This window comes from Carcharhinus amblyrhynchos, chromosome 4 (genome assembly GCF_965287045.1).
Source record: "Carcharhinus amblyrhynchos chromosome 4, sCarAmb.v2.hapA, whole genome shotgun sequence".
Taxonomy (NCBI): Eukaryota; Metazoa; Chordata; class Chondrichthyes; order Carcharhiniformes; family Carcharhinidae; genus Carcharhinus; species Carcharhinus amblyrhynchos.
The window spans coordinates 66,543,539-66,560,661 of NC_137327.1; the positions used below are offsets into that span (position 1 = coordinate 66,543,539).

Here is a 17,123-nt window from a genome sequence, read left to right on the forward strand (position 1 = left end):
CCTCTTTTAGCCCTCCTTAGCTCGCTCTTCAACTCCCTCCTAGCCAATCTAAAGCTCTCTAGTGCACTATCCGAGTGCTCACGTCTCATCCGAACATAAGCCTCCTTTTTCTTTTTAACCAACGAATCAACTTTTTTGGTGCACCACGGTTCCCTAGCCTTACCAATTCCACCTTGCCTGACAGGGACATACCTATCACAGACTCGCAGTATCCACTTTCACTCCATAATCTGTTGATACAGTATTCTTATAAAGCAAAGGTTGATCCCCCTCTGAGGACTAACATCTAACCACTCAAAAAGGAGCACCTTGCCCTGTAATCTGTAGAAAGTGAGTTTGAAGTGGTACTGCTCTTCAGTAACTTTTAGTGGTTCAGTCAAAATAACTCTCTGACACACTCTCTAAAATCAAGAAATAACAATTTATTTGTCTAACTAATAATGAACAAGTTAGTTAAACTATTAACAAACTGAATTAAAGAAGATTCTAATGGAATGCTGTTCAGATAAATACAATTCCCACTTATTAACAGAAAAATAGAATTTTAGCTACTCTCTAAATTACAACCAGGTTTTATCTCTTCGGGAATATTCTGGACCTTCCCTGTTTATTCCTGTTTGCTATCTGGCTAGGAGCTGTGGCAGATGGTAGTTGCTGTCTCCTTTTTGTCACACTGCCCTCTTTTTCATACTTGTGATGACATATCAATATCCCCCACAATAGAATTGGTCCTAGATTGCCAAAACCATTAGATTTAAATCTAATAGTTTGCTGCTATCTAAGTGCCTGATTCAAATTGATTTGCTAAATTCAAAAGCCTGAATGAAAGCAAATTACTATGGATGTTGGAATCTGAAACCAAAAGAGAAATGGTCTAAACTCGAATCATCAGCTCTTTTCTCTCTTTACTGAGGCTGCCAGACCTGCTGAGATTTTCTAGCATTTTCTCTTTTGGCTTCAAAAGTCTGTTCTGATTCAAATTGATTGTTAAATTCAAAAGTCTGTAAGTCCGTTGCCTTGGTAATACTGCTGCTTTCGATGCAAATGTTTCAGTTTTGGCAATCATGTACTTGCATTTTTTCTCTACACAGAAAAAGCACCGTGCAATACTTGCTCTCGAGCATTTTACAGTTTTACAGATACCAATCTACAATTACTCTACTCAACCTCGCAACAAAACTATTGCCTTAAAAAAATCAATTGGCTTCTTCCTTGGAAATTTCCATTGTCCATCCTGCTGGACTCTTTGACCCCACCCAAAACCCAACATCCACTCCCCTCAGATTTATAGGGAAGTTTCAGATTTCTGCTGCCCTTTATGTGAGGAGTTGCTTACTGAATCCACCCCTGAAATGCTTGCAGTCAATTTAAAGTGATGTCCCCTTGTGTTATGAACAGCATGGTGGCACAGTGGCTAGCACTGCAGCCTCACAGCACCAGCTCCCTGGGTTCAATTTCCAGTTTCAGATGACTGGAATTAATCAAAACCTTTTTGAACCTTATCTGTAAAACGTGCTTAGCGAATAACTGACAAAAAAGTTTATTTCACACTTAAACTTAGTAATATTAATTGAAATAAAAAACTTCAACCAAATTCTTTCTATTGGCAATATCTGATTTTGAACACTGCTCACCCGCAATCAAGACTTCAGGGCAATAAAATCATATGCCTTTAAAGTAAGGTACCAAGCCATCAATTCAAATGCACTTCTTAAAGGGTTTTCTTGTACAATATGAAAGAAATGAATAATCATTATAAGTTGAATGTGGATGAGATTTGTTTCTATGGGGTGTTTGGCAGCACACAAGATTCAGTCCAGTGTTAGCTGGTTTTTTGCTGGAACTTGCATCAACTGGAAAGCATCAAATGATTACAAACCTGAAATTGGATCCAAATATTTGCTTCCGAGTCAAGTGCGCAGAATCTGGATTTTAAAACTATTTCCTCATGAAATGTGGGTGTTTTGTCCACCCTGAAAAACTCTTGAGGGCATTTAAAATTCAACTACATTGCTGTGGCTCTGGTGTCATGCATAGGACAGACCAGGTAAAGATGGCAGATTTTCCACCCTAAAAGATGAGTGAACCAAATTGGTTTTATGACAGTTGATAATACACCATTACAGAGACTAGCTTTCAATGCCAGATTTTTTAAAATTAATTATATTTAAATTGCACCAGCTGCCATAGAAGGATTTGAACCTGTGTTTTCAGATCATTAGCTTGAGCCTCTGGATTACTTGCCTAGTGAAATTACCGCATTCACCTAAATGTGCAAACCTAGCTCCGCAGAAACTTTGCCGAGCAGGCGGAGTTTAGTTCTGGGAGAGAGGAATGCATTAAGGCATATCGCCCTAGGAAGTAGTGCAGAGGCAGTCAGGGGCTGCCAAGTGCTGTTTAAAAGGCCAACCCTGCTGCTCTGGGACTTTGTTCCAGTCAAAGTAATAATCGTAAACCTCGTAAACACTCACATATGCACGCACACACGCCTAAGATAATTCTTATCGACAAGTTCAAACCAATGTTCAGTTTTTGGAGGAGGAGACTGTTGTATTAGATAATTCCTGACTTCAAAAACATCCTGGAGTAATAATGATTAAATACCTACAGTGCAAAAAAGAGACCGTTTGGCCCACGAAATCTGCACCAACTCTTTGAAAGAGCATGCCACCCAGGCCCTCCCCTCCACCCATTCCCCGTAACTCTGCGTTCTTAGCATGGCTAATTCACCAGACCTACATATCTTTAGACTGTGGGAGGAAACCCATGCAGACGCAGGGAGAAAGTGCAAATTCCAATCATATACCTAAAAATGAGGTGTGACAGCTGATGCAGAGGCCAGAAGGCCAGTGCCGGCCAATGCACTGCCAGAGACTGGAGGGCAAGTGACAGCCAATGTGCTGCCAGAGGCAATAGGGCCAATAAGAGGAATTTGGATGGTACATGAGAATGGAGGGAATAGAGGTATACCAGTTAAGGGCAGAAGGTTATTTTTAAGTTTAGTTAGTGCATCAAGGGCTTGGAGGGCCAACGAGCCTACTCCTGTGTTGCATTTTTCCTCATTCTTTAACAGCTCGCACTGCTAAACCATTTGAAGCTGGATGAAAAGACACATTCCTTTGCATGAACTCTTGGAGAAAATCACCCATAATTGTTTTATCAGAAAGAAGAGAATCTGGTAAACCATAAGTTGCAAAACCTTCTCTATAGATTAGCTTTTCTATAGTAACCGGAGCTCTAATGCTGCACATGATTTATAATTCTAACCACCTAGAATGTACATTTACAATGACTATTAACATATGACTCATGAAATGACCTGCACAATTCACATGAAGCCTGGACCATGGACTATTAGGCCACTCCTGCAGACATAGTGGTGCTGGTTGTGCCATTTTCTAATTGACCTGACACACAACAGAATTTCACCTTATTCTCCAAATTCTGACCCTTATTAGGCTACCAAATGTAGGACCTAGCTGATCTTTTGAGAGGCATCTGGGTGAACCTCATGTACTTCATCCAAGATTTATAAATAACCAGGATATGAGACGTTCATTCTGGACCCCCAAGGGATTCAAACATAATGCACACTTAGCTCCTTTTGCGTTTCATGTATGGTTTCAGACTATCATCCTCCATAACTGTAGGCCACCGTTGCATAAGGAATCTCCCATTTCAGATAGGATAGGATCCCTGTCTGTCCACTGCTTAATCTGCTGATCTCATACCGGAGAATGTTCCAATTTCTCAAATAAGAAAATAATTTCTGGAGGAAATAATGTCTTGGTTGACATTCTAGTAAAGGAAACGACTCAGCACATCTGTGTTTGCATTGTCCTTCCCTGTACATAATGTTATACAGGTGGGCTGACAATGTGAGAGCCCAGCACTGTATTTTTGCCGAGGCCTTGGGAAAAATGCACTTGGATTCACTGAAAAGAAGTTGATAAAGAAGGGTAAGAGAAACTATGAAGCTGGGCTAGCGCTTAATATAAAAAAGGATAGCAAGAGTTTTTATAAATATATAAAAAGGAAAAGGCTGGCTAGGGTGAACGTTGGACCCTTAGAGGATGAGAGGGGGGACTTAGTGGTAGGGGATGGGGATATGGCTGAGGTCTTGAATAACTTTTTTGTTTCGGTCTTCACGGAGGAGGACATGAATAATTTGCCGGGTGTTAGCGATGGAAAGGTGGTAGGACTGGAGGGTCTCAATGACATTATTGTTACTAGAGAGGCAGTGCTCGACAGACTGGAGGGACTGATTGTGGACAAGTCCCCAGGACCGGATGGAATGCATCCGAGCGTTCTGAAAGAAATGGCGGAGGTGATAGTGGATGCCTTGGTGGTTATTTTCCAAACATCGCTGGATTCCGGGGAAGTGCTGGAAGATTGGAAAACGGCTAATGTTACGCCGTTGTTTAAGAAGGGTGGCAGGCAAAAGGCAGGGAATTATAGGCCGGTTAGTTTAACGTCTGTTGTAGGTAAAATGTTAGAATCCGTCATCAAGGAGGAAATAGCAAGGCATCTTGAGGGGAATTGCTTGATAGAGCAGACGCAGCACGGTTTCGTTAAGGGGAAGTCATGTCTGACAAATTTATTGGAGTTCTATGAGGATGTGTCTAGGGCAGTGGATAGAGGAGAGCCGGTGGATGTGGTCTTTCTTGATTTTCAGAAGGCGTTTGACAAGGTACCTCACAAGAGGTTATTGCAGAAGGTCAGGGGGCATGGAGTTGGGGGTAGGGTGTTAGCGTGGATAGAGGATTGGTTGTCAAATAGGAGGCAGAGAGTGGGGGTTAATGGGTGCTATTCGGATTGGCGGTTGGTGACTAGTGGAGTGCCCCAGGGGTCGGTGCTGGGGCCTCAGCTATTTACCATTTATATAGATGATCTGGAGGAGGGAACCGAGTGTATGGTGTCGAAATTTGCTGATTACACCAAGATTGGTGGAACGGCAAATTGCACGGAGGGTGTGGAGAGTCTGCAGAAGGATCTAGATAGGCTGGGCGAATGGGCCAGGAACTGGCAAATGGAACTTAATGTTGGCAAGTGCGAGGTAGTCCACTTTGGTAGGAATAATGGTAGGAAGGACTATTACTTACGTGGCAAAAAACTGCAGCATGCGACGGTGCAGAGGGACCTCGGGGTCCTTGTGCATGAGTCGCAAAAACCCAGCTTGCAGGTGCAGCAGGTGGTCAGGAAGGCTAATGGGATGCTGGCCTTCATAGCGAGGGGGATTGAATATGAAAGTAGGGAGGTCTTGCTGCAGCTGTATAGGGCATTAGTGAGGCCGCAGCTGGAGTACTGTGTGCAGATTTGGTCGCCGCACTTACGCAAGGATATTTTGGCCTTGGAGGGAGTGCAGAGGAGGTTTACTAGGCTGATGCCGGAGTTGAGGGGGTTGAGCTATGAGGAGAGGCTGAATAAACTAGGCTTGTACTCGTTAGAGTTTAGAAGAATGAGGGGAGATCTCATTGAGTCATATAAGATGATGAATGGGATGGATAGGATAGAGGTGGAGAGACTCTTCCCGCTCAGAAAGGACAGCAGGACTAGGGGGCACAGCCTCAAGATAAAGGGGGGGCGGTTTAGAACGGAGTTGAGGAGGAACTTCTTCACTCAAAGGGTGGTGTATCTCTGGAATTCTCTGCCCGTTGAAGTGGTGGAGGCTGCCTCGCTAAATATTTTTAAGACGCGGGTTGATGGGTTTTTGATAAGCGAGGGGATTAAGGGTTATGGGGAGAGGGCGGGAATGTGGAACTGAGCCACGACAGATCAGCCATGATCTTATTGAATGGCGGGGCAGGCTCGAAGGGCTAGATGGCCTACTCCTGCTCCTATTTCTTATGTTCTTATGTAAAAGGCTTAGTGACGTGTGGTCAGTACAAATAATGAATGAACAGCCATAACAAACAAAGAACAACACAGCACGGGAAACAGGCCCTTCGGCCCAACAAGCCCGCGCTGCCATTTTAACATTGTGAGTTCCCTCTTCCATCCATGAACCTTGTCTACGCTTATGGCACTCCACATTGGAAGCCAGATTGAGGGGAGACTCAAAGGTACTGATGAAATCATTTCACAGTAAAGACAATAGCTAGACCTCCCTTGTCTAGCTGTGAATATCCCTTCTCAGCTGCTGTCAGCGTACGTGATGCAAAACCAATGGGTTTTCCTGACCCATCCTCTATCAGAGAGTGCTGCCCCAACACCGTAACATGAAATATCATATGATAGAATGAGTTCCCTGTCTGGATCAAAATGAACCAGCAGATTAGGTGATTGAAGCAGTACTTTAATATTCTTGAAAGCTTTCTTTTGTGCTGTATCCCATTTCCATTTAGTCTCTTTGTGAAATAGCACATACACTGGTGCCAATACTGTTGAAAATTTTGACACAAATTTCCTAAAATAATTTACCATGTTTAGAAATGACCTGAATCTGACACACTTCTGGGATTTTGAGCTTCCTTAATAACTCAAACGTTTTCCTCCAGAGGGATAAACTCTACTGAAGTTTTGTGATCCAGATATTTTTCACAGTGCCTGGAAAATACATTTGCTACATTTCAGACACAATCCTTCCTCTAAAAAAAATCTCTTTAACACTTGACCCATGTTGCTAAGCTCTCCTTCTTGGATTTTCAGTATTCATAACAAGCGCATCAGCATCCCTGATATCAATGTGCATTGTCGCAAAGTTGAGTTTGTGAAGTATGGTCCCTTTAAAAGCTGGTTTTGTGTTGGTGCTTGGAGGTTTAGAATGTTGGTGCATACAGGGCTACACAAATTGCAACATTCATAGCAAAGACCAAACATCAGGCTTTGTAGGCTTTTGAATTTAGCCAATCAGTTTAAAGAAGGCAGTCAGCTACCAGGAACCCATCAAATTTGAATTTGTTGTTGACAATATCAGACCAATCTTCTTGTAGTAAAATTGATAGGTCATCACAGTTAAAAACGGGAGATCAACTGCCTGCCAGCAGTTCAACTGAAGGACTGCCATCTCTCAGAGCCCAGAGAGGGAAAGCTTCAAATTTCTCTGAAGAGAACTCACCATCTATCTATCTATCTAACAAAGGGCACCAAATCAGAAAGAGCTTACAGACAGCGGAATCAACAGAAATATTCCAAAAGTTTTCCAAAAGCCATAAAACCTGACTCTCTATTTTTTGAGAATGACTAAATTCTGTTTATTTTTGTTAATGAATGGATATTGTATTTATTTGAACAGCATTCCAGTAGAATCCTAATTTTGTCATTATGGTATTTGTTTATTTATCTGTTAGATAAATAAATAAATTGTTACTTGCTCACTTGAAGTGAGTTTCAGGTATTTCTGTCGCTTAACCTCTAAACATAGAACATAGAACATTACAGCGCAGAACAGGCCCTTCGGCCCACGGTGTTGCGCCGACCAGCTTTTAAAAAAAAACAACACTAACCCACTAATCTAAACCAATCCCATTTCGTCCATAAACCTATCCACAGATCTCTTAAACGCCCCCAAACTAGGCGCATTTACAACTGCAGCTGGCAGGGCATTCCAGTCCCTCACCAAACGTTACTGAAGAACTGTTCACACCTTCCCAAACACTTTTAGCAGATTATGAAGCAAGGTATTCCTCTTTGGGAGATTTGACGTGGCTTCCCAAAAGGGGATCAACATCTACGTCGTAACAGCAGGAAAGCTGGCCGACCATCATCCCACCATTGAAGTGGTGAGGCAAAAATTTGGACTCATTCTGCCTGCTGGTGCGAGTCTGACTTTTGGCTTTACGCTGAATTTTCTGCTCCCGCCCAGCACAAAAGCCACCACTGCTGGGAATGGAAAATTCTGCCCAGTGTCTTTAACAAACTCTTCCCAGCACTTTGCACAGCACTTCCCAGTCAATGTAATTATTTAAAACTGCAGCCACTTTTGTAATTTAGAAGACATAACAAATGGATTATGATGCCTTTAATACGTGTGCACAGATGGAACGACTCCAGGCAGAGAACACAGCTGAGTGGGGCAAAAGGGAGCGGCTGGAGACTGAGAAGCTAAACCTGGAAAGAGAGAATAAAAAACAGAGGGCACAGATTGAGGATCTGGTAGAAGTGTTAGCCAAAAAGAGGAAGCAAGCATCGAGTGCCCTGGACACTGACCTGAAAACTATTCAGACTGAACTGTTTGAGAAGAATAAGGTAAATAAATGATTTATTGGATTGTGGCTATCACTTGTTGTAAAATCAGCCTGTTTTAACCCTTATACGGTGGACAAATAACTTTGAGTAGACGTCTTATTAGTACAAACAATATTTATTTAAACCCACACAATCAATAATCACCCACCCGACCAACAGTAAGTTATCTTACAGAAAATGCTAGAATTCAAGTACAATACAAGACCTTGACTTAACTTTGTGTGACTGACAAATACCCAAACAGATATTGGCCTTTATCTGTGTGCTGGTCTTGGTAGTTGTCTGTGTAGTTTGGTCCTTTGCTCTGGTCTGGCATTCTGGCTGCAGTCTTTCTTTCTTCCTTCTCGGGTGTGGTGGCTCTCCTCTTGCTGGCGATGTTCACCATTGTTGTAGCTTGATCGTGGGGACAGAGAGAGAGATTCCTGGTTGTGCAGCATCCTTTTATACCCCGTTTGGTTTCATGCCCCTTTTTTGGCCATTGCCAATCAGGACTTGATCACCCTGATCAATAAGAGTCCAATCAGGTGCTACCACACCGATCTCTGGGTGTGTCCCCAGCGGCCATGCCTGTAGGTGTTGTAGGCACATAGGTCACATACCTTCCTCCTAAATAAGGATTCACGGTGCCTTTACGTCTGGCACACAACCCAGTGTGACCAGAAAGTCTCTTTCATCCTGGAGATGGCCCATATCCTGTGTATTCACTCATCAGGGTTGCAGCCTGTTTGTCTGTCTTTAAACTGCAGCCTGTCAGTTTAGTTTCCAGAAGGCGTTCGACAAGGTACCTCACAAGAGGTTATTGCAGAAGGTCAGGGGACATGGAGTTGGGGGTAGGGTGTTAGCATGGATAGAGGATTGGTTGTCAAATAGGAGGCAGAGAGTGGGGGTCAAAGGGTGCTATTCGGATTGGCGGTTGGTGACTAGTGGAGTGCCCCAGGGGTCGGTGCTGGGGCCTCAGCTATTTACCATTTATATAGATGATCTGGAGGAGGGAACCGAGTGTATGGTGTCGAAATTTGCTGATGACACCAAGATTGGTGGAACGGCAAATTGCGCGGAGGGTGTGGAGAGTCTACAGAAGGATCTAGATAGGCTGGGCGAATGGGCCAGGAACTGGCAAATGGAATTTAATGTGGGCAAGTGCGAGGTGGTCCACTTTGGTAGGAATAATGGTAGGAAGAATTATTACTTACGTGGCGAAAAACTGCAGCAGGCGACGGTGCAGAGGGACCTCGGGGTCCTTGTGCATGAGTCGCAAAAACCCAGCTTGCAGGTGCAGCAGGTGGTCAGGAAGGCAAATGGGATGCTGGCCTTCATAGCGAGGGGGATTGAATATAAAAGTAGGGAGGTCTTGCTGCAGCTGTACAGGGCATTGGTGAGGCCGCAGCTGGAGTACTGTGTGCAGTTTTGGGTGCCGTACTTACACAAGGATATTTTGGCCTTGGAGGGAGTGCAGAGGAGGTTTACTAGGCTGATGCCGGAGTTGAGGGGGTTGAGCTATGAGGAGAGGCTGAATAAACAAGAAGGTCAAGAAGGCGTATGGTGTACTGGCCTTCATTAATCGAGGGATTGAGTTTAGGAGTCGGGAGGTAATGCTGGAACTTTATAAGACCCTTGTCAGGCCTCATTTAGAGTATTGTGTGCAGTTCTGGTCGCCTCACTATAGGAAAGATGTAGAAGCTATTGAAAGGGTACAGAGGAGATTTACAAGGATGTTGCCTGGACTGGGAGGCATGCCTTATGAAGTTAGGTTGAGGGAGCTGGGACTCTTTTCCCTGGAGAGACGAAGGTTGAGAGGCGACCTGATAGAAGCTTACAAAATGTTGAGAGGAATGGATAGGGTGGACTCTCAGAGGCTATTTCCCCGGGTTGAAATGGTCGCTACGAGAGGACACAGATTTAAGGTGCGGGGAGGGAGGTTCAGAAGTGATGTTAGGGGTAAGTTTTTCACTCAGAGGGTGGTGAGTGAATGGAATCGGCTGCCGTCAGTGGTGGTGGAGGCGAACTCGCTGGGGTCTTTTAAAAGACTCCTGGATGAGTATATGGGGTTTAATGAGATTGAGGGTTATAGATAGGTCTGTAGGTTGGTAGGTGATGATGTGATCGGCGCAACTTGTGGGCCGAAGGGCCTGTTTGTGCTGTAGTGTTCTATGTTCTATGTTCTATGTAAACTAGGCTTGTACTCGTTAGAGTTTAGAAGAATGAGGGGAGATCTCATTGAGACATATAAGATGATGAATGGGATGGATAGGATAGAGGTGGAGAGACTCTTCCCACTCAGAAAGGACAGTAAGACTAGGGGGCACAGTCTCAAGCTAAAGGGGGGGCGGTTTAGAACGGAGTTGAGGAAGAACTTCTTCGCTCAAAGGGTGGTGAATCTCTGGAATTCTCTGCCCGTTGAAGTGGTGGAGGCTACCTCGCTAACTATTTTTAAGACGCGGGTTGATGGGTTTTTGATAAGCGAGGGGATTAAGGGTTATGGGGAGAGGGCGGGAATGTGGAACTGAGCCACGACAGATCAGCCATGATCTTATTGAATGGCGGGGCAGGCTCGAAGGGCTAGATGGCCTACTCCTGCTCCTATTTCTTATGTTCTTATGTTCTTGCCCAGTTGTCCCAGAGTGCTTTACAAAACTCCATTTTAGATGGCCTGTTTGGCTACACACTATATAGATTTCAGAGCTTGATTTTTTTCCCCACAGCAATGATATACAAGGCTCTGACATGCTTGAATAATATCTCTTTAGCTGTTGCCTGGCTATAGGTGATGTTGGAGGAAGAGATTTTGATGCAATGAGAAATTCAGATGAGAGCAAGTGGTACAAAGACTACAGCAGAAAGAGGCCAAAGCTTGGGAGATGAACAATAACTTGTAAAAGAACATTTCCAGTTTATAATGGTGGTTTCAGGATGAGAGCAGCAAAACAATCTGTGATTCTGCTCCACCTGATTATGCTGTGCTTTATTCTGACATCATCAATCTGATTTTCTCCTCATTCACTGCTCAGTTAATGCTGCTGATTGCTATTACTCCAGTCAAGGAATACGACAGGCAGTTGCCACTGACAACATCTACCAAAACTACTTTCTTATAACATGAATCCTTTTATAATTGATGCACACCCAGACACTCAATCAAGTTTGTGAGACATGGCTTCCTCTTCACAAAACCACGCTGCCTATCGCAATTCTCTTCCAGATGTGAGTACATCCTGTCCCTAAGAATTATCTCCAATAATTTCCCCACTACTGATGTAAGGCTCACAGGCCTCTAATTTGCCAGATTGTCTCTTCTGCCCTTCTCAAAACAGAGGAGCAATGTTAGCTACTCTCCAATCCTTTGGTACCTCTACCGTGGCTAAAAAGGATACGAGGCCCCAATCCCCCGGCCTGGCACTCAGAAAGCCGGCATACCCCCCCCAGCCCATGTACAGTGTACAAGTACACAGTTAATGGAAGTAACTTATCACAAGCAGCAGCATGTGAACCTTGATCCTGCCAACAAAAGCAGTAAATTCTAGCTCACCTTCACGTAAATTGAACCTAAAAGCTTGTTTTGGCTGGCTTTCTGGCAGTTTAGTGACGCATCCGAGTTTGAAGAAGAACTCTGTACACAATGTAATGCCCTCTTGATATTTTGTCCTTCAATTATGCAGTATGAAAAGCCCACACACTGCTGTTCCACTGTTGGTCTAGTGTTTTTGTGTCTGTGACCTGGGCCTCACTCTGCTTCACTGTGCAGACATTGGCACATTACCTTATTAAGACTGTCAACCTTTCAGGCAACACCTACCTCTCCACAGCTTTGATCGATGCCTTCTTCAAAAACCTGCTTTAAGAATTTTGACTTTGTCCAATTGGCACTCGCTGCATACAATCTGTTCACTGACTGTCTCCACTTAGACAAGAAAGTCTGTTGTGTTTTGGGGGAAAGACGAGATAAGAGCCACCATTTTCCATCCTCATTTGTTTCCCACCAGGTCCTGTGAGATGGGAAGTAATAACAGTCACTGAGTGTATAGGTATGATTCAGGGGCCTAAAGCAGTTATTTCATCTGTGTTTGATTCTGCCTAGAGTTTTGTTCTTTCCATTCAACAAAGACAGCATTAAAGATGCTATAAATTTGTAAATTTGCAGCTTGGGAGTAGTCTCACTCAAATTCGAGATGGAGATTAGTGCAGAGGAAGAAGCACATTGCAGTTTTGTGCCACAGGCCGAGTACATTATTTAATTGGGATCATTTGTAAGTGATTTGACAGGGACACAGCACTCACACTGTACTTGAGTGTGAACATTGATTTTAAATATGAATAGAGGATTGATTGACAGGCAGGAATGCAAATAGCAATAAATAGGCCATTTCTAGTTCCACAAAGATCAATTCTAGGGCCTCAACTATTTACTGCACGATATATTTAGGGTAAACATAATGTATCAACGTATATGTACTTGTGAGAAAAAGTTAGGGCAAACAAATCCTTGGGTGACAGAAAGGATAGCATGATCAGTAAGTTTGCAGATGACAGTGAAATAGGTGGTATCATTAACAGTGAGGAAAGTTAGCAAAAATTGCAGCAGGATCTCAATCAGTTGGGGAAGTGGGCCTAGAAATGGCAAATGAAGTTCATTACGGATAAGTGTGAGCAGTTGCATTTTGAAAAGTCAACTCAAGGTAGGACTTTCACAGTGAATGGTAAGATCTTAGGGAGTATTGTGGAACACAGATACCTTGGAGTTCAGGTGCATGGTTCTCCAAAGGTGGAGTCACAGGTAGATCGGGCAGTGAAGAAGACTTTTGGCATGCTCGCCTTCATCAATCAGGGCATTGAGTATAGAAGTTGGGAAGTTATGTTGTAGTTGTACAGGACATTGGTGAGGCTGCAGCTGAAGTTTTGTGTTCGGTTTTGGTCGCCTTCATAGGAAAAATGTTCCTAAATTGGAGAGAGTGCAGAAAAGGGAATTGATGTATGGAACCAGAGGAAATGGTCAAGGTATTAAATGAGTACTTTGTGTCAATATTCACCAAAAAGAAGGACTTAATAGATGATGAGTCAGGGAAAGGATGTACAAATAGTTTGAGTCATGTTGAGATCAAAAAGAGGGAGGTATTGGGGTCCTTGAGAAACATTAAGATAGACAAGTCCCCAGGGCCTGATGGGATATATCCATATATATATATATATATATATAAGAGGGAAGGGAGGAAATTACCGGGACATGATAGTTTGAGTTATAATGAAAGGCTGGCCTTTTTTCTGTGGAGCATTGGAGGCTGAGGGGTGATCTTATACAGATCTATAAAATAATTTTCTTCTTCTTGGCTGATTTTTTCTGTCTTCACTAACTTCTGTTGGTACCTTTACAATTGAGATGAAGCTCTCTTTTAAGTCATAAATATAGCTATGAGAAATTCAGCAAGTCTCTCTCAGAGCTGAACTAAGCTGTTACTCGGCAGGTTGCAGGCATTCTTTTACCGTTTATACACTGTTCCCGTCTTTTATACCCCTGATGACATGACATGTCCCCACAATAGGATTACTTTACAGCTTACCAAAATGTCAGATTCAAATCTGATAGGCTCCTGTCATTCAACTGCCTAGTTTAAAGTGGTTAAATTCAAAAACAAACTTGGTAGCACTGCTGTCTAGCCCCACAATACAGTGTTTCACTCTGTGCTCTCTGTGTACTGCATTTTGCAGCTGCATCTTTTAAAAACACCTTTTTTTAAACAGAATCATGAAATTTTACAACTCTTAGCATTTTATAATTTTTAAAATTATTTTACAAACACTAACTTCACAACACCTCCTCTCAAGAAAAACATGAACCATCATGAAAAAATGTATTTTTTTCTCTTTTAAACTTGCAATAAAGCATCCGTAATATCATTTTCATAACATCACAACATGCACAATCTGTAAATTAAATGCTTATGACATAAGACTCCATTTAAACATCTGGTGTTCTTGTCCTTGAATCTTTCCAGAAATGTCAAAGGATTGCGATTGGTTTGCACAATCATTTCTGATGTATTGTTTGTAAGGCTGCTTTTCATTAGTATTGTACTTTGTTCGGTGGATATTGAGTTTTTTTTTGAAAAATAACTGATTGGCCTTTCAATTCCACAATTATCCTCCTGTAACACAGTTCCAACACTTACATCACTGCCATCGATGGCAACTTTAAAGGATTTCAAAAGGTTTGATGTGGCTAAAACAGGTGCTGTGGTTGACACTGCTTTCAAATTCTCAAATGCCTCCTGGCATTGTTGTCACCGAAATTTCATGTTCTTTTTTAACAAGTCTGTCAACGGTGCCATTACGCTACTAAAGTTTGGTATGAATTTTCTGTAGAATCCGCTCAATTCCAAAAATCGTAGCATTTCCTTCTTCGATGACGGTCTTAGAAATCTCTCAATGGCCTTCATCTTCACGTTTCTCTGTGTCATCTGTCCTTATCCGATGTTGTGTCCTAAGAATGTCACTTTTGCCTTCATAAGTTCTGTTTTTGCCAAGTTTATGACCAACTTTGCCTTTCATAGTCTCTTGAAGAGCTCTGCCATACGTTCCATGTGACCTTTACATGAATTATGTTCATGTTCAAGATGTGCAAAGATGCGCAGGTTAGGTTGATTGGCCATGCTAAGTTGACCGTAGATACATAGATTAGAGGATTAGTGGAAACAATATGTACGGATATAGGGGTAGGGCCTGGGTGGGATTGTGGTTGGTGCAGACTTGATAGGCTGAATGGCCTCTTTCTGTACTGTAGAGTTTCTTTGATTCCTATGAATGATGAAAGATCTCTAAGTTATCTATGCAGACAGTACAATGAATTATCCTGCAACAACTCTGTTCCTAACCCTCTGAAAAGTAGCTGGAATGTTTTTCATCACAAAGGACATTACTTTAGAATTGACGTAGCCCCATTTGGGGTTACAAAGGCAGAAACTTCTTTTGCTCTCTCTGACAAAGGTACTTGCCAACAACCAAAGGAAGTCCAACTTTGTGATATAAGTAACTTGTCCGATTTTTTCCACACAATTATCCAGTCTTGGAATTGATATGAATCAGATTTAGTCACAGCATTGACCTTCTGATAATCTATGCAAAATCGTTGAGTTTCATTAGATGCCGGGCCACCTTCAAATGTTGTCTAGTTAATTCATCCATTCTGTTTAGTCTTTCTCTCACCTCAGATACATAATCTAACTGTGAGATCTGACTTCGAAGCCACCAACTTTTCTTTCACAAATTGTAAAGGACCTCTTACTTAATGAATGAATATCAACTCAAACGGAGTAAACTGAGTTGATTCATTTGGAGCATTTCTAATAGCAAATAATATAAAGGGGATACCTTTATCCCAATCAGTTGTGTAATCCTAGCAGTAAGTCCTCAGCAGGGTCTGATGACACCTTTCCAGTGCTCCCTGGGATTCAAGATGGTATGCACTTGAGCTAAAACATCTGATGACTGAACTATCCACGACCACCTGTTGGTCCAATTTGGTAGTAAAATTGGACCCTTGGTCTGATTGAATATCCCAGGGTAATCCATAACGAGTAAATAAAGAAAGCAATTCCTCCACAACCTATTTTGCCTTGACATTCTGTGATTGCCTCTGGAAGTCTGCTAGATACATCCATTATAGTTAGCAAATATGGTTCCCATTTTTGGTTTTAGGAAGGGGACCTACACAACCAATTATAACCCACATAAAATGTTCTTCAAATATGGGAATTGGCATCAAGGGCACTGGTTTTATCACTGCCTGTGGCTCTTCTACCATCTGACATGTATGACAGATACAGCAAGATTCAACCACTTCTTTATGTAATCCAGGCCAATAATAGTATCTTAGGCTGAGTCTTCCTCATTCTTGGATGACCTCCTACAGGTAATTCGTGTGCTATCCACAATACTTGCTGTATTCTATCAGCAACACAATCTGTTGAACCTCTATCCGTTTCTCATCTGCACTACTGGTGCAGCTTTGACAAAGAGTCACCTGGACTTGAAATGTCAGCCCTTTTCTCTCCTTACAAATGCTGCCAAACCTACTGAGATTTTCCAGCATTTTCTCTTTTTGTCTCATCTGCACTAATCTGCCAAGGTCTCAATTTCTTCCTTAAGATTTTATCGTTTAAGATTTTATCCTGCATTCTGGAATACGCTGATTCTTTTTCCGTTTAGCCTTTATTGTCTCATCTTTCTGTTGTAACTCGATTAATCTTTCAGAACTAAACTACCTGCTTAGGCTTTTCTTTTATTATCTCATCAAACAGAGTGTCAGCTAACTGGACCTCAACTCCTTCGTATGTCTTTCTTGTTTTCCTTTCCCGTTTTAACTTATGACTGTGCAATCTTGTCATCGCACAATCTGGAAATATTCCAGGGCATTTTTCTTTTAACTCCTTGGTTCCCTGGTTTTCTTCTGGCTTTTCCACCACAATGGGCATCATTCCCACCTGTGCCCTAGTTATATCATTTTCCTGAATAAACTGTATTCCTGGAATAGCCAGGTTTTCCATCACCCCCATTATCACTTTCCAGACTGGATTGGACTCTCTAGGCTTATCTTACATAGGGAAATCCCATTTATTCCACATATTGGCAGTCTCGGGCAATATTTCAGAAGGAGTGCAAATATTTTCATCTTTTACTATTAGAAACAAATGAGCTCCTGTATCTCTCAATATTTTAAGTTCTTTACCTACTCCCCTGCTCTACCTGAGTAAAACTTATCCACACAGGTGAAGTGTTAAAAAAGATCGGGCACTATCTTAGTTTCCACCCATGCCTAGGCTGTGGACTCGCCTGCAGCTTCTCAACTTCGAGATTTCCTTCACTCTGGGTATATCAATAGGACTGCTCGAACTTACAAGACTATGAGTTTTCAGTTCTCTAGTCCGAAGGGCTCAGTTTAAGTGTCA

The 17,123-nt window shown here is 42.4% G+C and overlaps 1 protein-coding gene across 4 annotated transcripts in view; it reads left to right on the forward strand.

Moving 5' to 3' along the window:
* The window catches only part of LOC145342085 (coiled-coil domain-containing protein 102A-like), a 200,961-nt gene that overhangs the window by 122,493 nt on the left and 61,345 nt on the right, over positions 1–17,123 (forward strand). For all 4 annotated transcript variants that reach the window (XR_013886506.1, XM_080187294.1, XM_080187295.1 and 1 more), the window contains exon 6: positions 7,978–8,187. Coding sequence is in view for 3 of the 4 variants with exons in the window: in XM_080187294.1 (XP_080043420.1) it covers positions 7,978–8,187 (210 nt within the window). In the remaining variant the exon portion in view is untranslated. The remainder of the gene's footprint in view (positions 1–7,977; positions 8,188–17,123) is intronic.